Genomic DNA, 24,770 nt, shown 5'->3' with positions numbered 1-24,770 from the left:
CGTCACTTTCCTGTAGGATGGAATAACATCCGGGTTAAGCCATAGGTCTCGTTGGCCGCCATGTTGCTCAATGAAATTAGCTTCCAACATTGAACATCCGCTAGCAATATTGACATGTTAGCATTGTGCCCTTTGTTAAGGCATTTATCATATTGTAAAATGACTTAGGAATGATTAAACGACGCAAGACGCCCTGTATGCTGTAAGTAATATCGTGCATTTGTTTAAATGTGTTATTCGTAAATGCTGGCCTTTTAGCAATAACAAGCTAATGCCGTTAGCATTGACTAGCACGCGTGCGACGAGCAATGGTTATTGTTTTGGGTGAAACGGAGAAACAGCGTTGTATTAGCTAGAGCAATGCATTATAGGTAGTTTGGGTTTAATGTCTTGCAACTTACACCACCAAAGTTGGTAGCTTTATACTTATATTAATTGCAGTAACAATGCACTTGCACTTGGTTGCTGTCGCTAATGTTACGCCCCTGAGCGATGTCGTTATTTATCATTGCAGACACCGTAAACGTTCTGACAGAGAAATTGTCACAACCCTGAAATCATTATATGTAGTTCATTACATTTTACTATTATTATTTTTACTTACTAAGAATATGTACGGCGATAATAAAGATTTCCCTCATTGTAAAACGATTCATAATCGGCGCGATTACAAATTTCCATATGTTAATGTATTACATCAGTGCTGAAGAGGGAGTGCATGCGTCTGTTTTTGAAAGTATGATATGTAATGCCCTTGTTTTTCAAATAAAAGCTATTACATTATATTTCTAGATACTGGAGTCTGGCTGTTGCTGTAAAGCATTTCTTTACATTGGTCAGTCAGTGTTTTTGGAGCCAAGTTAGCGCAAACCTGATCAGCTAGCAGGATGCTGTGTGTGGTGTACATTTTTGAGTAAGTCCTTCCGTTTGTCTGTACAGATTGAGGTGGACATTGTAACAGTGTCACGCAATGCACCATGGAAGCGGGTCACAGAACATTCAACGGCAACTTCAACGATCTAAGTCTGCCAGTGGATCGGAAGTCGAGGATCAGCAGCAAACGACCATGGCGGCTTCACAACAACAACAACAACAACAAACTACACTTACCCACCCTCAGTCTCCCGTAACCACTTTTTCTACCACTGCCAGCCCATCAGCACCTCAGTCTCCCAATTATCAGATAATCATGAGTCGCAGCCCAGTCACCGGTCAGAACATGAACATCACTTTACAAAATGTGGGACAGATGGTGACTGGCAACCAACAGATCACCCTAACCCCACTCCCCCTCCAAAACCCAGCATCACCTGGCTTCCAGCACACTACACCACAATGGAGGTTTGAGCATACTCCTTCTTCCTACATCCAGGTTACATCCCCTTTGCCCCAAACCATGCAGCCCCAAAGTCCCACCCAGCATAGCCCAGTCCCACTGCAAGGTGTCACAAGACAAGGGGCCCCTGCACTTGGTGTGTGTGGACAGAGTCCAACACGATTTGTTGAGGCTGGCATGTTAGTGCGGCAAATCGGTTTAGGCAGTCCATCGGGAAGTGGGCATTTTGTGTACCAGGATGGGACAGGGCTGGCCCAGATTGCACCTGGCACACCTAGCCAAATACAGTTGTCTTCTCCAGGAGCACCTGGCTCTGTTCGGGAACGTCGTCTTTCTCAGCCTCACTCACAGACGGGAGGCACCATTCACCACCTTGGACCTCAAAGTCCCGTGGCTACCGGTGCTGCTCTGCCCACTTTGGGCAGCCCGGGCCACATTACCACTTCGAACCTACCTCCACAGATCAGCAGCATCATACAAGGACAGCTTGCACGCCCTGTGATATTTGAGAAGCCGCCACAGGGTGTTGTTGCAGGAGTCGGAACGACATCATCGACCACAGCATCTTTTAGTATACCTTCCTCCATTCCACCTTCCAGCCCTTCCTTCAACAGTCCATCCCAAGGAAACACCAACAATCCTCTTGCATCCACCAACACTGCAGTAGGCACTGTTAAAAAACAAGTTCCCAGGAGGTTAGAAGAGATTGCTGCTCCTACTCCAGAAATCAGCCAACTACGGAAACAGTGCTTAGAGCACCATAGCAAGAAGATGGATAGTTTAAAGGAGGTGTTCAAAGAATATCACATTGAACTATTCTTTCTGCAGCATCTCCAAGGAAACATGATGGACTACTTGGCCTTTAAAAAGAAACCATGTGTTCCATTATATACCTATTTAAGACAGATTGACTTGGACCTTGAAGATGAAGATGAAGAAGAGGAACAGTCGGAGGTCATTAACGATGAGGTATTGCATTTAGTCATCATTTAGTGTGTATGTTCAACTGTAAATGTTTTTTTGAAGTGCTTCAGTGACTTCCTTCAATGAATAGGGCCACTCTTGCTTTTTTTTTTCCCCCAGGTAAAAGTTGTCACAGGAAAGGACGGTCAAGCAGTGACACCTGTTGCCATAGCGACACAGCTTCCACCCAATGTTTCTGCAGCTTTCTCCACCCCGCAGCAGTTTCAGGTAATAGATGCAATCTTTGTCGGAAACACAGTCGTCAATTCATTCTCTGCATCAAGAGGACAAATCTTAATTTCCTGTGTGACAGGGACATCAAGGGCCAGCTTCTGGCACTCTTGCCAACCCAGGAGACATGGATGCCTTTAAGAGGCAGCAGGCTATGGTGCAAGCAGGTAGGGCGAGGATCAACAACTCCCGTTTCTCTTATGTTGCTTTTTTCCTCCCCGTTTGCTTTGTTTTTTGTTCTTTTTCTTTTCTCCCTCTAATTGCTTCTGCTTTTAGATATTTGGCATCCTCTACTAGCGCTCTATGTTGAAGTCTTAACTCAAGGAAGGAGAGGTGGCCTGTAAGGTCTTCAGAAGGTCATTGCCCTGTGCAGAGTACTTTTTTTCCGTTATGAGGGTATTGTGTGTTTTAAATCCCAGATCAGGCTAAAAGATCCCGGATTGACGTTGGTCGCCATGGGCTGATTTTCCAGCATCCTGGTGTAGCTCCTTTAGGATCACCTGGCGTGCCACTCCAGCAGCTTATGCCAACTGCGCAAGGTAGGAGTGCTACAACCAGGCTCTCCTTTCTTCTCATGCTGCTGGACGGTACTCCTTCTTCACATTAAGAAGACCTAAATATCTGAGCCAAAACGTTCATCTGTGACAAACGCCAAGCTACATCAATAATCCGATCTTCATATGCTGCAGTTCTCAGCAGTCTTCAGGCAATTCAATCTTAGCCTTACCAGCACCATCTTTCTCTGTCAGGATCAAAAGGGGAAGAAGATTATCCAAGTCTGAAGAAGAGTAGTCACACACTGGGAAGATGCCTTGTCTTATGATTTTCTTTCTTTTTTTTACCATTCTTCGTTATCCATTTCTTCTGTAGTTTCTTTCCATTAGTAGTCACCTGTGTTTTGACTGACCGTCCTGTGATGATGGATTAAAAAAAAAACATCTACTGGAGTCGAATCACAGAAAGTGATTCTTGTGGGTTTTGCTTGCGATACCTCACGTTGACTCCATTTGTCATGCTTCTTTTTCAATCCCCATTGACATTTTTTTAATCGAGTCTTTCACTCTCCGGTCGCCCATTGCACCATCAACAGGATTTTCAGTCACCATTCCGATACTTCAAGTGTCTTTTTGCATCTCATGGTCACATTGAGTTGACTTCCATTCATGTTATTTCATGACATTTTGTTCTGACTTGGCTTCTTTCCCTCAGTCTAAGTAGGAGGGGAATCATGTGGAGCAGTTGTGTTCACCGCACAGGTTTTTGCGATTGTGACGGTGTGGGTGTGTCAGGGCCAGGTGTTGGTGGTGTGACGTGCAGGGAGGTAAGGCAGGCGCTGCTTTAGTGTGCACAGCTCCGCTCAGACCTGCTGTCGGCAAGACCCCATGTTTGTCCTTTTGCTCACCTCTGTGCTTTGCTGCTGTTTGAGGCATTGAGATGCCTTGATTACTGCTACAATGACATTGCTTTCATGCATGCTAAACATAGTGTTATTGTGTGTCTGCTTTGTATTTTGATTTTGTCTCTCTTCTCCCTGTCTCTTTTTTCCCACTTTTCCTTTCTTTAAAATTATTTTAATCTGTCAAAATCTCAGCGCATGTGTGTTTTTGACGTTTGAGCCATATTTAACATGAAATGCAATGTTTTGATTTTGCATTAACCAATATAGTGTTTTGTTTGAGAGACATGTAGATGACCACATTAATTTCCATTTCTTCTGTAATCATTTTTCCGTATAAGTTTCTGCTCTGATCATCAGGAAGTATTACACTTCTGTTGAATCAAGTTCACCTATTTCATTAGGCGCATTTCTCAGGAGCTCTAATTGCTGATATTCAAACACCTAAAAAATGTTTATTTATTTATATATATATATATATATAATTGTTGTACTTAATTTTAGTATCTTGAATACAGGGGAAGCTACCACACAACTAATGGCAAATAAAAGACAGACTACAGAATGTATTTAAAAAAAAAAAAACCTTTCTATGTTCTATAATTTGCTTTCTATGTGTACAGGCGGGATGCCGCCTACTCCGCAAGCAGTCCAGATTGCCGGACAGAAGCAAAACCAACAACAATATGATCCATCCAAAGGACCGCCAGTGCAGAATGCAGCAAGCCTACATACTCCACCCCCTCAGCTGCCAGGCAGGTTGCCACAAGGTGCCCTCCCAATGGCTGGCTTGCCAGTCACACTGCCGCAGCAGGCTCAGATTGTGGAAAGTACAGTCCAACCTGGAAGTCAGCTCCAAGCGCAGGTGAAAGTCCAGACTGGTAGCACAATCATGGCTTCAGTCAATTCCCACACACAACTCCAGGCACAGCTCCAGCAGCAGATGCAACCAGGTCTTCATATCCAGTTGCCTCCCCAGCAGCAGCAAACCCAGGCAATGCTACAGTCAGGACAAGCAGTCCGTCTGACTGAAACCATTTCCAGACAATTTGCATTTACGTTAAATTGGATTGCATTGTTTGATTCCTTTGATTCCTTTTGCACAGACGGTGGTTCTTGGTCGTCCTGCTGCTGAGGCAACCCTACCAGTTCAAAGAATTTTGACCAACTCGATGCCAGTCACCTCCATGTCTCCTGCTTCCCTCTCGACTTCTAACTCTGTTCCAACATCACAACCGACAAGTCCTCTGCGCCCTCTTGGATCCAATACAAATACAAGCACACAGTCCAAACTGACTGGTACTAATGGAATCTCTGGAATCAAAATGAGTGGCTTTGGTCAAAGTGCGACCATGCAGTCATCGCAGGAGACTTCTCAAGATAAGCAAGTGGAACAAGCTAAAGTGGTAAATGATGGTTAATGCAAATATTGTATATGTTTTGAAACTTCATGAATATATCTGAGAAAACAGAACTTTTGTCTTGCCTCATATCCTCAGGAAAATCAAGTGCATCAACGCATCTCAGAGCTGAGAAAGGACGGACAGTGGTCAGCCAGTAGGCTCCCCAAACTTGCAGAAGCCTCTCGTCCAAAATCCCATTGGGACTACCTCCTGGAGGAGATGCAATGGATGGCAGCTGATTTTGCCCAGGAGAGGAGGTGGAAAGAGGCTGCAGCAAAGAAGGTATAAGATGGAATATTTTTGAAAATGAAATATTAAAAACAAAAGTAACAAATTTGCTGAATCTCGGTAGAACTCTATTTCAAGTCAAAACGCCCGATGATTTTATTTCAGCTTGTTCGAACTTGTGCCCGTTACCATCAAGAGCAGAAGAAAAGTGAAGAGAGATCAAAGAAGGACAAAGAGCTTCATCTTCGCCACATTGCCAGCACAATTGCCAGAGAGGTGGATTTTTTCTGGTCTAACATCGAACAGGTGTGTTTGCTGAAATTGTATTCATGAAAGCGATTAGTTGATGTTGATAGTGTGAAAACGTTGCTTTGTACAAAATAATGACATTAGATAATGCTACTGATGATGCTTAAACTTCCACATATATAGAAAACTGGTTTATAATGTCGAGGAACAGTGCCCGATCATACCATTATATTAGTGTCATGTTTCATAATTTAACCAGCACCCATGATTTTTCTGGCCAGGTTGTGGAAATTAAACTTCACTTTGAAATTAGTGAAAAAAGGATTCGTGCACTTAGCTTGCAAAAAGCCTCAATCAAAGGTAAGGTTCAAGTTTGGACATTTTCTGTACTATAAAATAACATAATTTTCACTTTAATATTTTCATCTTATTATACCAGGTCATTCAGTAGGAGAGGGAGGTGGCAATGAGGTATGCCCTGTATTCAGTCATATATATAATATAAAAGCATGTCTGATGTCATACCGTTTTTTTTTCTTTTTTAGGAGGTTCCCATTCCATCCAGAAAAAGAAAATTAAGTTCATCGTTAAGTGATAAAACTGGTATGCCTGAAACAATCAAGTTCAATGTGAAATAATACAGTTCCAAATAGCATAGCGGTCATTACCCGGCATTAAAAAAAAAGTCTGTTCATGTATGCGAGTGTGAGTTTTTTGTGTATTCTAGATGAAGAGAGCACGATAGCGGAACAGGAGGTTATGGAGGGGGAAGCGGATTACAAAGCTGAGTTGGCCGAACTTGCCAAAGATGGTATTACTCACTATGCTGCTTTGTTTTTCTTTTTTGGCCTAAACCTTTTCGTATTAAATTACTTTGTTTACGAACTGTTCATGGGAGATTATTTAGGATTATTATACAGTTCCATGTACAAATGAATGTTGGGTTTTGAACTGTAATTTTTTTTGTGCAACAATTAATTTGTATTTCAAAGAATGTAAATGATGATGCTTAATCTTTTCTTGCTAATATGTCATCAAAGCACTGTGCGATTTACTTGTTTTTGTTTTGTTCCGTCTTAGCTGAGTTGCCTCTGGATGCTTTGAAGAAGCAATATGCTGGTGCCTATGCTGATGGCTTCATGTGGCCTCACTCTAGTCCTCAAAGTGACCAAGATGACGAAGAAGAGACTGAAGGTGCCCGTGTTCTCTGAAAATAAAATGCATTATTTTGACATGCAACTTCACAAATGTTGGTCTGTTATTTTTTTATTTTGTGTTTTGTAAATGAGATTGCTTTCTAATTTTCAGGAACTCCCTGTCATGTGAGCAGTTCGCCTGAGGCAGTGCTGATAGACTCTCTGCTCATTGTGGACCAGTATCTTGGTCCCGATGCGGGCTCTTCTTGTAATTCTGATGGCCGATCTGCTAGAGACATATCTGAAGTGGCTGCTACAACAGAGACCCTTCTGCCCAAGGGTCCTTTCAAGACCACTTCATCAGTAAGACCCACAGAAATGCAAAGCATTCACCCTTGATTTAAAAAAACCCAACAATTTCATTACAACTTTATTTTATTTTAATAGACCCGCTCTGCTGCACCCTTTCTACTGCATGGCTCACTGAGGGAATATCAGCAAATTGGTGTTGACTGGCTGGTAAAGTTACACAAAAAGCACCTCAATGGTATTCTTGCTGATGAGACGGGACTTGGCAAGACTGTACAGACCATTGCGTACATGGCTCACCTAGCCGGTCAAGAGGGTATGTGCATGTTGACATTATTAATGTAATATGTTATTGTCTTTAATATTGAACGGTATAAATGTTATTCTTTTTTTTCCAACAGGTGTCTGGGGACCTCACCTCATTGTGGTTAGGACATCTAAATTGTTGAATTGGGAGGTTGAGTTCAAGCGCTGGTGTCCTGGCCTTAAAATTCTCCTCTATTTGGGAACCAAGAAGGAGCGCAAATTTCTGAGAACGGTTGGTGTTTTTGCATGACCAAAAAATATGTTGTCAACATCACTTCCGAAAGCCATGTAGAAAGGAAGTATCTTGATATATGGTTTGATCTACAGAGGTGGAGGGAAACGAACAGCTTCCATGTATGTGTAACATCATACAAACTGTTGATGAAGGACCACAACCACTTTGTGAAGCAAAAGTGGAGACACTTGATTCTAGATGAGGTGCAGCTCATCAAAAATATGACTGAAAAACACTGGGAAACAATCTTTGCTCTTAGAAGGTTAGATTAATACAGCAATAAAATGAATATTCTTTCACAATCGCTAAATAACATTTTAGTGAGGCATGGTGTTCTTAGTAATTCATTTTTTTTTTAAAACATCAATCTGCAGTGAACAGCGGATCCTCCTCATCAATACTCCACTTCAAAATACCCTCAAGGAGCTGTGGACTATGATCCACTTCCTCATGCCAGGAATCACCAGGCCCTACTCTGACTTTCCTGTTAAGGCAGGCACAGACCAGAATCAGGACTACTGCCACAAACTTGTCATTCGCCTGCACAGAGTGGGTATTTGTCAGGCTACTGCCTCCGCAAATAAATCGGTCAAACTTGTCAATTTATGTAACACAAAATCCATTTAATCTTCCCCATAGATGATTCAGCCTTTCATTTTGAGACGTTCCAAAAGGGAGGTGGAAAAGCAGTTGCCAAAGAAGTATGAACACATCCTGAAGTGCCGCCTTTCCAGTAGGCAGAAGAGCCTTTATGAGGATATCCTCACTCAACCAGGGTGAAGAAAATATATATTTTTGTTCCATACAACTCACTTACACACTCTGATAATTACAGATGCATTGATTAATGCGTGTATATTATATCAGGGGTTTTAAATTTATGACACTTTGAGCCTCTCACAGAACTGAATGTGGCGAGATTAAACAACACAGACCTTATCGACAGCCAAAAAAACAAATCTCTCTGTGTTCTGTACGCTATCAACACCAGTTGGGCTTATAGCCACCAGTATAGCGGGGCAACCAGTTACAAAGACTATGCATGTTAATAAAAGTGTGTCTTTCTTTGGTTGTGTTTTAGTGCTCAAGAGGCATTGAAGACTGGCCATTTTGTCAGCGTGCTTCAGGTGTTGATGCAGTTGCAGCGTGTGTGTAACCACCCTGACTTGGTTGCCCCTCGAGAGACAAGCAGCTCCTACTTCTGCTCTCCTCTGCGATACAATAGCCCATCACTTGTACTGGGAGCACTGCAGAATGCCTCAAGCAAGGTATGCTCTTTTGTTTATTTATACATTAATTCTCATAAAACATATCCCTTGATATATCACATTGACTTTATTATTGTTTCTGTTGTCCTTGACCTTATCTTGTCAGGATACAAATGTGTCCCTGTTTGATTTGATCAATAATGAGAATCGACTGACTCGGTATCAGACTGAAGAGGCAGTCCCCAAATTAAAGATCACTCAGCAGCTTATAGAGGAGATCTACAGCGGTCCAGAACCACCACCACGTCCCAAGCCATGCCCAATAAAACCCACAAGGTTTCAAAGGCTTCATTTTTTCGAATCTAAAGCAGATAGTTCAACAGATATAATGTTGCAATGTCTGTCCTTATTAGATTGTTCCAACCGGTGCAGTATGGGACAAAGCCAGAAGGTCGCCTTGTCACCTTCACAAGTGCAACAAGTCCAAGTCCTCCAACAAGCTCTTCTGCTACCACCAACTCGGTCTCCACCTCCAGCCAATCAGCCCAGGCCAGGGGAAAGTCGCCTATTACAACTGCAGCGAGTGCAGCAGCTTCTCAAGGTATGGTATCATTGGACCTGATTATCCAAATATATCAGTAGGATATACACAGCTTTAACATTCCCAAAGTATTCCCGCCAGTCCAAGTCACTTGAATTTGATAGTTTATTTTAAAAAACACATTTCCCATGATAAATCACAGGTTGTTTAGATCAGCAATTTCAGTTAAACATATCATATAGCAGACTAACACAGTGATGTATGAGACGGGAAATGTAGTTTATGATTTACACAAAGTGTGCAATAATTATTTAAACAAAAGTAGGCAGGTGCATGAACTTGTTTTATTGATTTGAATCCATTTAACACGAGTATACAACATTGTAACAACATTCATTGGATAGTATAATAGGTCCCCTTTAACAAACCACAAGATAATCTAATTGAACATATGACTGTATACTGAAATTGCTGATCTAAACAACCTGTCATTTATAAAGGAAAATCTTGAAAATCACCAGGGGCGGCCAAACTTTTTTATACCACTGTATGCTACTTTCATGCTAAATAAGGCTGAAATGTTTTTATGTGTATGTTTTTAAGTATGTGCTTATCCTCTGCCTTTTAATTACAGGGGGGGATGCAGTGAAAATTGCCCAGCTTGCCAACATAGCTGGGAATCCAAATCGGATCTCCCAGCCAGAGACTCCTGTCACTCTACAATTTCAGGGCAACAAATTCACTCTGTCCCCCAGCCAGCTTCGCCAGCTCACCACTGGACAGCCCTTGCAACTACAAGGTATATTTGGTAATACTATATGTGCCCTATTACATGTTTGTTGCTTGCTGACCTGTTGTTGTATCTAAAGGTATATGGGGTAAGATGACTTCAACTTATTAACAGTGTAACTCACACACAGTCATCACTAACTGATGTTCTCAGTAACTTTTAGCCGTTAAAGGTCATATTTGCACCCGCTACAGCCTTTGTTCATGTTCGGAATTCCTGGTTGAGCCCTTTTCCTGTAATAGTACTATAAATTATTTTTTAAATGAAAGATTTTGAAAGAGCACCCTTTGTAATTCTTTATATATGGTGGTTTTAGGAAACATTCTGCAAATTGTGTCAACTCCTGGGCAACAAATCATTAGGCCCCAAGGGTCAATGATAATGCAAACCATGGCACAAGCTGTCCCTAACGCCAATGCCTCAGCTTCACCCAGCACACCTCATCCTGCTCTGCCAACAGTCCAACAAGGTGACTCATCCATTACCATTTCATATCATACATCTTGTCCTATAAAACAGATTTTATGCATGTAACTTCCTAGATAGAATGTGTCCTTCAGCTCACAATGTATGTTTGGATTAGGTTTGACTACAAATGCTACAGTAGGCCCTACCAAGCTCACTTCTGCTGCCCTGCAGGTTAGTACATGAAATTCAATATTTAGCTTTAAGAATTCACATGATATTCACAATATTTTAAGACAAAAAACTTAGTAAGGATTCTCAACTTATTGTGGCCTTGATTATCAGGAGTCGTCAGAAGAGAAGAGTCTGCAAGCAAAGCGGCGTTTGAGCCTCCTTTTTGAAGCAAATGAGCGACGCTGCAGCCGCAGAGTTTTGTATGGTTCAGACTTATTACAGGCGTGTACTGTGAGCTCAGAACCCGGTCACTCTGCTTTGACTGCCGGAGGATGGATGTGGGTGGGTAGAGAGAGCTGCATCAGGGCCCAGAAAACCTTTGTGGCAACCACCTCTACACTACAGTCTACCCTGCTATCTACTGAGGACCGCTTGCAAGCTACCAACAGCCTTGTGAAAAGGTACTTACTGCAGTTGCTCTCTATTGGACGGGATCAGCTAATAATTCAATATTTTATATTAGAGGCATACCCACCAACTATTTCTACCATTATCGTACGAGATTAAATCATTCTAACGAAAGGAACTTTGTGTTTAGTGGTCATACTTTTCCAACTCTGAGAAAACCTACTCCTTTCTAGGCTGGTATGCGCGGTGCCTCCGGCTGTAGCCCCGCCTCCTAACTTGTATGCAGCCAATCCTCCGGTCCCCTACACCATTGAACAAAAGTTACTCCATCGTCAGCTGCAGGAATCTTTTGCTCCCCATACTGCTGAAATGCACCACTTGGTGACTGGGAATGACTGCTACTCCCTTGACCTTCAGCTCATGCAGATTGACTCAGGTTAGCTGGATTCTCTACCTACATCTTACTACCTCTGCAAAATTATTCTTAATTCTGATGCTGTGCACTTTTTCTAAGTGGGGAAAAAAAAATTCTGAAAACAAAATTAACTCTGGATATTTTCTTTTTTTTAATCAAAGGCAAACTAGAAGCTCTGGCCATTCTGCTGCAGAAGCTTAGGTCAGACAATCGGCGTGTCCTCATCTTCACTCAGATGGTGAAGATGCTTGATATCCTGGAGGCATTCCTTGATTATAGGCAACTCACCTACATGCGGGTGGATGAAAGCTACACTCCAGATGAACGACAGGTAAATAAAACCGTCAAAAACTGAGGTTGGTGTGCTGGGCAAGCTTCTCTTGTGAAGCATGTATTCCGTATCGTTGTTGTAGTAATTTTGATCCTCATGACATCAGAACCAGAACATACCGGTGTCGGTGCAGAGTTCTGGCTTTCCAGGCATGCCATATTATCCTTCCCTACTGGGTTTTGTCCTTTTTATATGGACCCGAAAAGTTGCACATAATAAGACATTGACGTCACACTCTGCCTTTCTTTCATGTTTCTGTAATGCTACATGGTGAGGTTGTGGGTTTTGTGAAATTGTAAAATACATTTTATGTTCTCGTTTTAGGAGACTATAAAGACCTTTAACAGGAACAGGCAGATTTTCTGCAGCATCCTGACAAATCACTGCTGCGCTGCAGTTGGAACTGTATTTGATGCAGACGCCATCATCTTCTATGACACAGACTTAAATCCCAGCATGGATGCTCGCACCCAGGAATGGTGTGACAAAATCGGACGCTCCAAGGATATACACATATACAGGTGATATTAGTATGAGAGTACTAGTTTCTGTTTTGTCATTTCTGTCCAACAAAAAGTTTCGATCTCCACATTTTGTCCGAAAAGAAGGACACAAATGGGGAAAGAACATGCTACATCAAATGGCGATATATTTGTTTTTCTGAATTCATTAGCTGAAAAAGTTGCACGTTTTCTTACGGATGTTTCTTTGCCCAGACTGGAGAGTGGCAACTCAATTGAAGAGAAACTATTGAAGAATGGAACCAAGGACTTGATCAGAGAGGTGGCTGCACAGGGCAATGACTACACTCTGGCTTTCCTCACACAAGTAAGATCAACTCATCCTTATTTTGTTCTTGAGTATCAGGAGAACTGCCCAAATCCATTTTGTAGTTTTGTCTCTGCTCTCCACCCAAGTCATTACACAAGGCAAAAAAACCATACCCATCATCTTACATATTGTAACAGAACCTTTTTGTGTGGTGTAATTCTAGCGGACAATCCAGGATTTGTTTGAGGTGGAGGCAGGCTCGGGAGAAAAAGTGGAGGAGTTTGTGGTCCTTCACCAGGAGCCTTCAGCCTCTGAGGCCATATCTCCAAAAGTGGCTAGGCCTTACATCCAAGCTCTCCATAGCATCAATTTGGATGATTCACCAGAAACAGAAGACGAGAAAATGGAGCAGGAAGAAATAAAGCGTCCTGATATGGAGTCAGAGAGCCTGGCTAAAGATGAGCCTGGTGAGATTGAGGAGCTCAATGCAGTTATGGAACAGGTACCTTGTTTTTTTTTTTTGTCATTGAAACAAGAGACTAGGAAATTGATTTGTAGTGAATTTTTATTTTTGTGTTCTTCAAACAGCTTACACCAATTGAAAGGTATGCCCTACACTACCTGGAGTACCTCCACATCAGCGAAGATGAAACAATGCTCAAGGTATTGTATCCAACAACAACAATAAACGTGTAAATACATTTAAAGGTAAATAAATAAATAAACTAAACCTTAAGGTATTTTGGTCTGTATATAATCATATAATCTTTGACTAATTGATAGGAGTTATTATGTATTATGTGTTTTTTGTCTCAAAAAATGTTGAGAATAATATAGTTTAGTTTCACTTAGTGGGACAACAAACATTTAAAACACCACCTCTGACATGGCTTTGTGACTTTGTGACAAATTTTTTGTCCTGTCCTGTTTTTTATTGTACTTAAACATGTTGAAATATCTCGTCATCTCGTTGCCGTGGACCCAATTTCATATATCGTATTGTGAGTCGGCTGTCTTGTGACACCCGAGCAAATTGATGTGGCTGTCATGTTGATGTCAGTGCTGATATTATTGACTCAATTGTGTTTATACTCAGGAGCGACTGGAGTGCTCTAAGAGAGGCTGGGAACTGAAGCAGCTGCAGAAACTGAAAGAGGAGCAGCAAGAGCAGCAGATGTTTGAGGGAGATGAAGAGCTTTTTACCTACACCAGAGAGGATGCGTACAACATGGTGGGTGGTCAACATGAGATAATTGTTTGCAATCTGTAATGTAGTTTAACACGGTTGTCCAACAAGAGCATATGTCTATGTCTAGGAGTACGTATTTGATGCTGAGGATGGGCATACAGAAATCATGCCAGTAAGAGATTTATATATATATATTTGAGCAAATTCTGCACACTGGATTTTTTATGTATAAATTGGACATTAATTTTTATTTATAATTTCACAAAATAGGTTTGGACACCACCCACACCACCACAAGATGACAATGACATTTACATAGACTCTGTAATGTGTCTGATGTATGACACAAACCCCATTCCTGAGTCCAAACTGCCTCCTATCTACATCCGCAAGGAGCACAAGAGACTCAAACTGGACCCCTCTGGTAATTGTGACTGTCACTGCTGCTTTTAGTAACTTGTTGACATACTGTAGCTTGTACTACACATGAAATAAAGTAGTGACAACTTCACAGATGTAACAGACAGTGCACCTTTCCCCAATATCGTTCCAGCAGCAGCCAGGAAGAAGAAAAAGGGCCATGGGGAAACGGTAATTCCTCCACGCTCCCTTTTCGAAAAGGCCAGCATGCTCAAGGTTCGCCGAGAAGGAAAGGACCAGAAAAAGAACTTCTCCCTCAAGCAGCAGGCACCCTTTGCCAAACCTCTTCCCTCGCTGGTTAAACCCGCTATGGAGGTTGGTCAGGACAACCCAGAGTGGCTCATCAGTGAAGACTGGGCTCTGCTTCAGGTACTCATGCCACTAAGCTCTCCCATGACCCATCTGTATTAGAACATGAATTAACTTCATCAAAACACATTTGATCTATATCATACTTGTATCACTATAAGAGCAATTGTTTTTCTTACAGGCTGTAAAACAACTGCTGGAGCTGCCCCTGAATCTGACAATTGTATCTCCTGCTCACACTCCCAATTGGGATCTGGTGAGTGATGTGGTGAACTCTTGCAGCCGCATCTACCGCTCTCCCAAGCAGTGTCGCAACCGCTATGAGAATGTCATCATTCCCAGAGAAGAGGGCAAGGTAGTAATGCTTCTGTTATTTGCTGTCAACCTGTAAATTACCTTTTTCATTTTCTAACAAATGCCTTAAACCCTTCTTAGTTGATGTATGAAGCAAACACCAAGAAGAAAACAAAGAGCATTTACAAGGTACAATACCCTACTCTTGTTGTTAAATATGCTTATTTTGTTTTAAGGTTTTTTTTCACTCTTGAATTATTGGTCTCACTGTTCACTTGACTTTGTGTCATGTTTTTGTTCATACAGTCTAAGAATAGCCGTCCTCTAAGGACCTGTCAGATCTACACACAAGATGACAATGCCACTCAGATTCAGCTATACAACAGCCGCTTTGAGCTCATGAAAATTATAGCCAGTAAGAGGAGCCCACCAATCAAGCCACTGTGAGTATCAAAAGAGTGTAGTAAAAAAACATGTTGATTGATTGGGGGGGATTACATTTTTGTTGAGTCTGTGATTAAATTCTTATACTGTAGGTAAACAAGTTTTTCAAATACTGAATTTGATAAATTTACTACTTTGTCTATCAATAGTCCAAGAAAGTTTTTGTCATTTTTAAATGTCTTCAAACTTGCACCTCTTACAGGCTGGGCATGAATCCATTCCAGAAGAATCCCAAACATGCCTCTGTGCTGGCAGAAAGGTACAGTTCACATTGTATTTGTGTTGTAATGTAAAAACAAGACCGAAGACAAATCTAATAACTGTCCGCTTTGTACAGTGGGATAAGCTACGACAAGCCCCTACCTCCAATCCAGGTGGCCTCTCAACGTGCTGAGAGGATTGCCAAAGAGAAAAAGGTAATTGTGAGGGTAATGTTGGGCAATTTAGTATATTTTCTTGATTTGCATTAATTGTGCCCTCCAATGCTTACTGGTCCATCAATGCCAAAGCAGCTACTGTGTAACCTAATTTCATTGATATAAATGTTAAATGTTCTGTGTCCTACTAGTACTGTGTCAATGTATAAGACTATGGCTGTGTTTGTGCACAGGCCTTGGCGGAGCAGCAAAAGGCTCAGCAGTTGGCACAGCAGCAGCAGGCTGGAGCTCCCCAGGCCCAAACTGCAGCTAACCAGTCTCAGACCCCTGCTGTTGCCCAAGCTCAGGCTCAGGTACCTCAGGCTGCTGCAGTGGCTGGAGCCACCACTGTTCCTAATGCAGCTGTTCTGGTGAGAATCAAACCATCTTCCACATTTTGCCATCCAAAACACACAGCTGTCTTCACACACGGCTCATGTTTTTCAGGCTGGAGCCATCAAAAATGCCACTGTGGGCACAACCATCCAGGCTGGTGCGTAGACACATGTGGTCCACATTAAAGTACTTTTGCCTTTCCTCTCATTGATTTATTTCCCTTTGTCTGCTCCAACAGCCTCTGTAGGGGGGAATGTGATTGTCAACACAGTTGCTGGAGTTCCTCCAAGTCCCTTCCAGGCCAACAAACGTCTGGCATCTCCAGTTATACCAGGCACCCTGTCTGTGAGTCATGTTCATTTGTCACTTAGCTTATCCACCCCCTGGCAAAGAGGAATCATGACACACATAACTGTCACTAAACAGCATGCAGACACCTGGTAGACTAAAGTGATTTTAACAAGCATCATCTGTTGTTCCATCAGCCTGCTGGTCCGGCTGCTGGAGCACAGGTGGTCCATGCTCAACAGCGAGCAGTTACAGCTGCTGCTGCTCCTGCTGAAGTGGTCGCCATAGCTACAGGGCAGGGCGTTCGAGCCGTTACCCCAGTAACGGCATCGGCGGTTGTTTCAACCACTCTGAACCCAGTCCAAGCCCAGACTCGCCCACTTGTCACTCAAGTCACGCAAGGTAATGAAGTACTATGCCATTTATTTGATGAGTATTCTGTTCTTTCACTGATCTGAATGTGCTATATTCTGTCAAGCTACAGGTATGCAGCTGGCACAAGGCAAAACACTCACCCCAGCCCACCTACAGATGCTTCGGCAGCAACAGCTGCAACAGCAGCAGCAACAGCAGCAGCAGCAGGCTGCTTCTCCTCAGATCAAAGCTGTAAGCAAACCCCAGGTAAAAACTAACACCTTAACACAGATGCTAACCAGGTAACCTAAAAAATGCTTTTGATAAGCTTGCTTTGACATGACTCTCCTGACTCTCTTGGTGGAAGAGTTCAAGTATCTCAGGGTCTTGCTTGACGAGTGAGGGAAGACTGGAGCATGATATCGATGGGCATGTTAAGAGAGCTGAGCCAGAAGGCCAAACTCTCAATTTACTGGTTGAGCTATGTTCCCACCCTCACCTATGGTCATGAGCTTTGGGTTGTGACTGGAACACCAAGCAGCCAAAATTAGTTTCCTCCGTAGGGTGGCTGGATTCAACCTGAGTGATGTTGGCACCCCACCTCACTCAAAACTGGTCAAATAGCGTCATTTTTTGTGCTACGTTTGTGCTGTTTTGTGCAGTTAAAATGAACGTTTGTGCCGCATTTGTTTTTCAGTTATTAACGATTTAGGTTTTGGCCTATTACGTAACTCCGAGAATGTTTGGGGGGGTTATGTAATAGGCCAAACCTTAAATCGTTAATAACTCAACAAAAGCAGCACAAACGTTCATTGCAACAGCACAAACTTAGAACTAAAACGATTTGACGAGTTTTGAGTGAAGTGGGGGGCCAACTTGACTCAGGTCTGGATGCACCCTGAGAGAGAGCCTGAGGAACTTGGTCATCCAGGAGGAGCTCAGAGTAGAGCCACTGCTCCTTCACATTGAGGAGTCAGTTGAGGTGGCTCGGGCATCTAGTCTGGGTGCCTCCTGGACACTTCCTTGGTGAGAGGTGTTCTGGGCAGGCCCAGCCAGGAGGAGGCCCCAGGCCAGACCTTGGGCATTCCGGAAGGATGTCTTTCAGAGATGGCCGGAGACTGAGAGGTCGGGACTTCCCTATTGAGATTGCTGTCCTCGTGACCGAGACTGGATAAGTGGAAGGAGATGGATGGATGGCTATGACGTGTTATAAAATACAGCGTTGATAATCAGTATGATTTGTGTTTACAGGAGTTGCTGAAGATGCACAAACACAAGTTGCAGCTGCAGCAGCAGCATCAGCAGGTAGCTGCAGCAGTGGCCGCAGCAGCAGCTCAGGGCCAACAGACGACAGGAGCCCAGCAGGCAGCCCAAGTGCAGCCAGCACAAGCGGCCCAAGCTAATCCTCAGCTAGCAGCTGTGGCAGCGGCGAGACCTGGAACTGTCTTGACGGGGACCACAGTGGCCAGACTGGTATGACTCAAATGTTACACACAATAATTGTATGCAATTTACACACTTTTGCTGTTTAACATCCGGATTATTCCAACCTTAATTTAACCTTTAACTTTAATTTGGTATATTCTATGTCTTGTTGCAGACCCGAGTTCCCACCCAAGGCCAGATTCAGGCACAGGCAGGACAAACTGCTCAGGTGACCCTCACCAAGCCTCCCGTAGTCTCTGGTGTCACCACACTGCCTGTCACTGTAGCTGGGATTAGTGTTGCTATTGGCCAGGCCCAGAAAGCAGGTGTGTTACTAAAGCGTCTTTCAAAATTGCTTAAACTCCAGTAATCTTACGTGCTTGTATTGTCCCAATTTGAAAATCATCATTTTGTCCTCTCTTTGTCAGGTGGTCCTGTGCTCACCCCGTCCTTCCCCCAGATGCAAGTGCAACAGCTGCTTCAGATGAAGAAGCAGCAGCAGCAAGCGGCCGTTCAGGCTGCAGCCCAGCAGAAGGCAGGACAATCACAACAAGGACAGGCCACAGTGCAGCAGAAGGTAAAGTTAGAAAATACTCATTTTTCATCAATAATGTACTGACCCAGATAGGAGATGGTATTTTTTCCACTTTACAAAAGTTGGTCTTATATTCTGGGCCTAGTGAGTTATACATGCAATAAGCAAAATTTCTTCTGTAGGTCACACACACACACACACACACACACACACACACACACACACGGTAGCGAGTGGTAGACATGCAGCTACAGTGCAGAACCACTCAAAATATGTAACAAACATTGGAGGCAAATTATGATGCTAATTTAATAATAATGTTGATCAATGAAGCAGATTGATCAAATTATACATTTTTTTATTCTAATGTGTCTGTCATTTCACACATATCAAAGATTAAAATGAAAGATTTGATTTTTGTTGTATTTTTCCAAAAAGTTGTCCTGAAAAAGACAATCAGACAAAATGAAGTCATCTCAAGATTGACTTAAATTGGGGTCAATGTGTGGTTATACGAGTTGGCTTTCTTCGCACAATGTCCTCAGATTGGCACCCAGCAGGTTACAGTGCAGGCAGCCCAGGCCACCCAGCCGCAGCAGAAGGTCACCTACGCTACCGCAACCCAACTCCAAGCAGGGATCAAGCCCCAGTTTTTCACCACGTCCATTGCCCAGACGCAGAAGCCTACAGGAGCTCAACAAATCCAGGTACGTCATTTGAATAAAAATGTCTGAATAGCTTCAGGCAGTTTTTGAGTGTTCATTATTCTTGTCAGGTGGCAAAGCTCCCCCAAATAGTGCAGCAACAGCCCACTGTGGCTAACATTCAGCAAATTGTGTCTTCGCCGCAGCAGGTAGGACCTTCGTTTAAGCTCATGTCTGTGTTATAAACTGAAAGGTGTGGTCTACATTAGTGAATGTTTGGCCTGTCATGATAACAAATTTTGCTGGAAAATAATTGTCTTAAAAATTATTATAAACTGTATTGACCATTTTTTCCATGTAATAATATATTACATAATAATGCGAGCACACCTTATTAAAAGCAATACTTGAATTTCTCAAGAGTATTTAACATTCTAAAATAAAAAACTACATAATTAACAAGAAATGATTGACAGGACGGTTGGGAGGGAGAGGAGGAAAACAAACACACATGCACGTCAATATAAAATGATCAAATTGATTGCTTTTTTTTTTTTTTAATCTTATGACCAGCCTAGTGAATATTTTATTACATTACTTTGTAAAAACACCACAATGCAGTGGAAAGAATCACAGTGAACATGTTAGTCCCCACCCCCCATCCCTCACCCTCACCTTCCCCCTTCAAATCAGATCCAAACGCAGCCTCAGACAGTGACCCTGACCCAAACCGCCACATCGGCTCCTGCTCAGGTGCAGATGATTCCGGCCGGGACCACGACGGTTCAGGTTGTCCAGCAGAAGATCATCCAGCAGCAGGTGGTGACTGCTGCCTCCTCTCCCCAGATCCAGACGCCACCCCCCCACAGCCCAGCCCAGCAACTTGCAACTTCCGTGGCTGCCGAGTCCCCGGCACCGCAGCCTGTTCAGCCACAGCAGCCCAGCAAAGGTCAAGCTCGACAGGGAGGCATAAGAACCAAAGCCCCCGCCAAGCCCAGTGGGGGGAGTAGTTAGGATAGAGACACACTCGTTGGACTGAATTAAATTAAGTGTTTTCCTGCAGTACAAACGTGCACGTTATTGTTTTTGTACATTCTGATTGTACTGTACTGTTCTTTTGGATCCCAACGGCAACAACCGTCAACACAAACTCCTCTTTCCCTCTAATCCCACCATCTACAGCATAATTATTCCAATGCTGCAACATCATCTTGACAGGAAGTCCACAACAGTGGGTTTGTAATTTATTTGTCGAAATGTTGAATGTTAAAAGACAGAAACTAAATATGAATCCCTCAATCGCCCCTAACATCACGCAAGAGAACCAAGCAGAATCCTGAGGTGTATTGATTGTGAGCTGTCCATCCAATGTGTATACTCAAATAGTCCCTTGCATGTCAACTTCCTTTGTTGTCTTTACGTCATGAATGGAGTGTAGTGCATGTTCATATACTTTAGTCATTTGCTTGTTTTTAATTCCAACAAACACACTGTAAACATTTGTTAGTATTTTGGGTTTTCTGGTTTTTTTTAATTGATGTCCAAGAAAAAAATGTAAATATCAGAGGAAAAAAAAAAAACATTTGTACTTGTAAAGTAGTCGTGTTTTCATTGGGGTTGTTTTCAGCCTAATTGTAATAAAGTGATTTGTTTTTATACACAAACACATCGTTTTTGGAAGTATTGCTTTTTTTTCCATTAAATCCCTTGTAAGTGCCAGGAAGTCTTGTGGAGTTTTTACGCACAGTACAGTAGTAATGGATGTTTGCTCTTGTGCGCTCCCTGCTGTTTTGGAGTGAAACTACTGTGGTTACTCCAAACTGACAGCAGGGAAAATATAGTTCAGTAACCTTAAAAATAAACTTAAGCCGCATTTTCTGTCGAAAAACCACCAAACCTGTCGGCGTTATTTTGTCTTACGGCAAGGTTTTGCCCCATCGTACTCTTAAGATTGTAGTTATGATTACTGTCTACGTGTTTGAGTAAGACATGTCCATATGGGGGCGCTGTTGCACTAACTTCCTCTATGCTCTGCCGGGAAGGCCTACTGATGTGGATTTTCCAGCTCATTGAAATTTTCCATCTGCTCCACGATGCACACACTCAAGCACTCAGTATCCGGGTCACACTTCCCACTAAACGACTGAGACATGGGAGGTGAGCTGGAAGAGGATGCCCGCATATAAACAGATGGTCAGAGCTGCTGGGTCCATTGGCCTGGGCTACTATCTACACACAGTATCTGTGATTCCCCAATTATTACCATCTCATTGATAAGATTTATAGCAATACTGTATAAAATATGTGCATTCAACATGCCAGTCCTTGCGTTATGTCGTATTTATTCGAGTTAATTTTTCTTCCAAATCTTCTGATGCTAATGTGTTAAGGACGCCTCCAATAATGCAGTTGAAGTCTGGACCACACAATCACAAACTTGAGCCAAATTAATCCTGACATCACAATTAAACTAAAAAAAATGTATCACCCAATTTCACCAAAATCTGGGGAAACACACTTTGCTATGTCATACTTACAGAAGCACCTCACCACATCCTCATCGAGTCAGTACATTTAATGATGTCCTCGACAGGCGTCATCAAACCTCCGTGATGTGGATCAAACCAAATGCGTAGTGAGGGGGGTGGACGCAGCTGGTCATCACCTCTCAGGTTAATTACAAGGTAAGAAAAATAATTACAAAACTAATTGCTCGAAAATAAAACGTATTTCATTGTTAATACATTAATAATATCGGCGACCAAGAGTCGGGAACATGTTATTTAACGAATAAAATGTCCAATAAAGGATATTGTGAGTCACAATATGAGTCGGTTAGCCTTAACTGCTAGTTGGGTGACGTGGAAGATCATGAAAGCGTCGTTAATTTGTGTCATCAAGAAAAAGTAAAAGCCATCAGGTGCACAATTTAGAGGAGAAACTGTCCCAAAATATAGGTATGGAGCCTTTTATACGCCACAATATGGAATATATTTGATCAAATAAGCCGACGTTACTTGGTGAGAATTGGTGTCGATGGAGAGTGGGGGTCGTGGGCGGCACACCTTAGGTCCACGCAGGTTGTCATTCAAGCCAGAGCTGCTACTGTCCAGAGAGCCAAATAATTTTAATTATTTGATTTAAGTAAATAAACTAAAATAACACTAATGCAGCCCAAGAGGGGCTGCCAGAAGCCAATCAAGGCTGTTAACTATGATATGGCTACTATGGACAATAATGAAGTAATATGGAAGTGGCAGTGTGCAGGTCATAATTGGAAGCACACCTTGCAATGCACCTGACCTTGGTGTTCACAGCGTCAGCAAGTGACGTGTGGCTATTTTTTTCATCAAACAGCTGCTAGCTATTGTTGATGCCCAAGCAGTAATTCTCCATTTGATCAAATGTTACTTTAGATTTTTTAGCATTTAGCTCGGTGCTAACATTCACCGGTTCTGTTTTGTAACACACCTCATACATGGAAGAGTTCTGTGTTGACACGGTCGCTATTTTTAGCAAGTAAAGGTGTGGGTTTAGAGTTTCTTGCATCATGCATTTTTTGGATAATTAAATGCAAGCCACGGCTGCATGGTGGTCGTGTGGTTAGCGTGCAGACCTCACAGCTAGGAGACCCGGGTTCAATTCCACACTCGGCGATCTCTGTGTGGAGTTTGCATGTTCTCCCCATGCATGTGTGGGTTTTCCACGGGTACTGCGGTTTCCTCCCACATTCCAAAAACATGCTAGGTTAACTGGCGACTCCAAATTGTCCATAGGTATGAATGTGAGTGTGAATGGTTGTTTGTCTATGTGTGCCTTGTGATTGGCTGGCCACCAGTCCAGGGTGTACCCCGCCTCTCGGCCGAAGATAGACGGTAGAAAATTAATGAAATACAAGCCATCAACAAAGAAGAAGAAGCCAAAAATATTTCAAAACATTGTTTTGTGGTATAACTGTTTTGCGTCCGTTCCAGTCAATATTTTTTTATTCTACTTTAACTAAAAACAAGTTAAAATCTTGTCTCGTTGTCATGGACCTAATCCCATGCATTGTCTCATCTTGTGATTTGGGTGTCGTGTGACACCCCTAGCTCTAAATTATAACCAGGTTCCATTTGTAGAAGATACAATATGCTAACCAGATATGAGAAGAGCTGTACAGTGGAACAGCTGGCAGACCTCGTAGCATTGGAGGTGCCACGTGGTGATTATGGAGAGCACATTTCATACATATCACCAGCATCACACCTCCCACTCTGTGGACGTGTGTGCTTTGGAAGGCCCGCAGGAAGGATGGAAAGACTTGCGTAAACGTCCTTCTCTTTCCTGTCATTAACCTTATATGAAACTGTCAGTTTCCACCAGCAAACATGGATCACAGACTGAGCTTCAGGCAGTAAAAGTGATTGTGATGCTTTCATTGCAGAAGATGTGTCTCATGTATGTTTTGGGATGTTTATAGTCTGTCACAATGACGGCTGTTCTGTGCTTTTGCAAGGGGGCTGCAAACAAAAGGCTGATTGACAGCTGCTGGAAACAGGGCTGATGTTGTCATTATGCGAGTTGACACGACAACATGTTGCCTTAGAAACACACATCGCTGAAGGCAACAGATGCAGAGAAGAGGTAAGCACGCTATGGGGGTTGGGGATGGAGAGGGCGGGGTGGGGGATGGGTAGGGATGTCTTATCCAGGTAGGAAGGAGCTCTATGATCTTAATGATGATGATGGTCCAACATTTCCAATGGGGGCTTTCCTGCCTGCCGACGATGCTGATACTACTTTAGAGGCTGAAAGGTTACCATGACAACCACCTATGACCCACTTCAGTGCAAAACCCATGGCTGGCAGGGTCCGTGTTTAATGGGCTTGTGATGACTGATGATTCTGCTCCCTAATCTGGACGCAAATGTTATTTAACCGTGTTTGTCTGATGTAATTTTTGCCAACAGCCTTTATAATAATAATAATAATAATACATTTTATTTGTATAGCGCTTTTCAAAATACTCAGACACTTTACAGAAGAATGGAGTTGAATAAAGCAAGTAAACAGAATAGAAGACACACCAAAATACAACATTCATTGGTTAATACACAGTTAAAACATTTGAACTAAACACAATATTTATTTAAATACCACTTTTGCTTAATTTAAGCTTCATAACTTTCATATTTTAGTACATTTTGCTTAAGATAAGCACATTGATTTAAGATAGAAAGCAAAATATAATGAATCAGAAATAATCATTTTGTATTTTGAGTTCAGACATAAAATTAGC

General features: G+C 42.5%; 2 protein-coding genes across 9 annotated transcripts in view; both read left to right on the top strand.

Moving 5' to 3' along the window:
• The first annotated feature begins 25 nt into the window (after positions 1 to 25).
• Positions 26 to 20,658, top strand: ep400 (E1A binding protein p400). 8 transcript variants are annotated; one of them, XM_058071583.1, is made up of 53 exons: positions 26 to 202; positions 940 to 2,305; positions 2,420 to 2,527; positions 2,613 to 2,697; positions 4,550 to 4,920; positions 5,033 to 5,332; positions 5,426 to 5,611; positions 5,723 to 5,863; positions 6,088 to 6,166; positions 6,246 to 6,277; positions 6,352 to 6,409; positions 6,534 to 6,617; positions 6,887 to 7,000; positions 7,115 to 7,305; positions 7,390 to 7,567; positions 7,653 to 7,789; positions 7,885 to 8,054; positions 8,167 to 8,341; positions 8,432 to 8,568; positions 8,874 to 9,060; positions 9,167 to 9,336; positions 9,414 to 9,601; positions 10,176 to 10,340; positions 10,648 to 10,800; positions 10,915 to 10,970; positions 11,082 to 11,371; positions 11,552 to 11,754; positions 11,895 to 12,064; positions 12,389 to 12,585; positions 12,781 to 12,892; positions 13,059 to 13,337; positions 13,424 to 13,498; positions 13,932 to 14,066; positions 14,152 to 14,196; positions 14,295 to 14,448; positions 14,578 to 14,813; positions 14,935 to 15,108; positions 15,189 to 15,236; positions 15,354 to 15,490; positions 15,694 to 15,750; positions 15,829 to 15,907; positions 16,102 to 16,278; positions 16,355 to 16,400; positions 16,482 to 16,588; positions 16,729 to 16,933; positions 17,010 to 17,152; positions 18,137 to 18,358; positions 18,486 to 18,636; positions 18,739 to 18,887; positions 19,391 to 19,552; positions 19,621 to 19,698; positions 20,183 to 20,242; positions 20,336 to 20,658. In XM_058071583.1, the coding sequence occupies exons 2-53, from the start codon at positions 971 to 973 to the stop codon at positions 20,501 to 20,503; spliced, it is 8,859 nt and encodes a 2,952-aa protein (XP_057927566.1). In that variant the 5' UTR covers positions 26 to 202; positions 940 to 970; the 3' UTR covers positions 20,504 to 20,658. The 8 variants fall into 8 exon arrangements, with proteins under 8 accessions (XP_057927566.1, XP_057927567.1, XP_057927563.1 ...); XM_058071584.1 differs by having other exon boundaries at positions 4,550 to 4,791; positions 20,183 to 20,658; XM_058071580.1 differs by having other exon boundaries at positions 14,581 to 14,813; positions 20,183 to 20,658.
• Positions 20,659 to 22,350: 1,692 nt separating this feature from the next.
• Positions 22,351 to 24,770, top strand: part of ncor2 (nuclear receptor corepressor 2) — a 102,328-nt gene continuing 99,908 nt past the window's right edge. Inside the window, exons 1-2 of the mRNA XM_058071588.1 lie at positions 22,351 to 22,446; positions 23,988 to 24,115. The gene's annotated coding sequence lies outside the window, so the exon portion shown is untranslated. The remainder of the gene's footprint in view (positions 22,447 to 23,987; positions 24,116 to 24,770) is intronic.

This window comes from Doryrhamphus excisus, chromosome 4, assembly GCF_030265055.1.
Source record: "Doryrhamphus excisus isolate RoL2022-K1 chromosome 4, RoL_Dexc_1.0, whole genome shotgun sequence".
Lineage (NCBI taxonomy): Eukaryota > Metazoa > Chordata > Actinopteri > Syngnathiformes > Syngnathidae > Doryrhamphus > Doryrhamphus excisus.
The sequence above is the reverse complement of the archived record's forward strand: the minus strand, read 5'-3'. Positions and strand labels throughout refer to the sequence as shown.

Excerpts from the sequence above, each read along its gene's own strand:
- ep400 (XM_058071579.1), top strand. The coding sequence starts at position 971 with ATGCACCATGGAAGCGGGTCACAGAACATTCAACGGCAACTTCAACGA. Across the intron at positions 6,410-6,533 it reads ATCGTTAAGTGATAAAACTG|ATGAAGAGAGCACGATAGCG; the intron begins GTATGCCTGAAA and ends TGTGTATTCTAG. Across the intron at positions 18,637-18,738 it reads TGGCCAGGCCCAGAAAGCAG|GTGGTCCTGTGCTCACCCCG; the intron begins GTGTGTTACTAA and ends TCTCTTTGTCAG.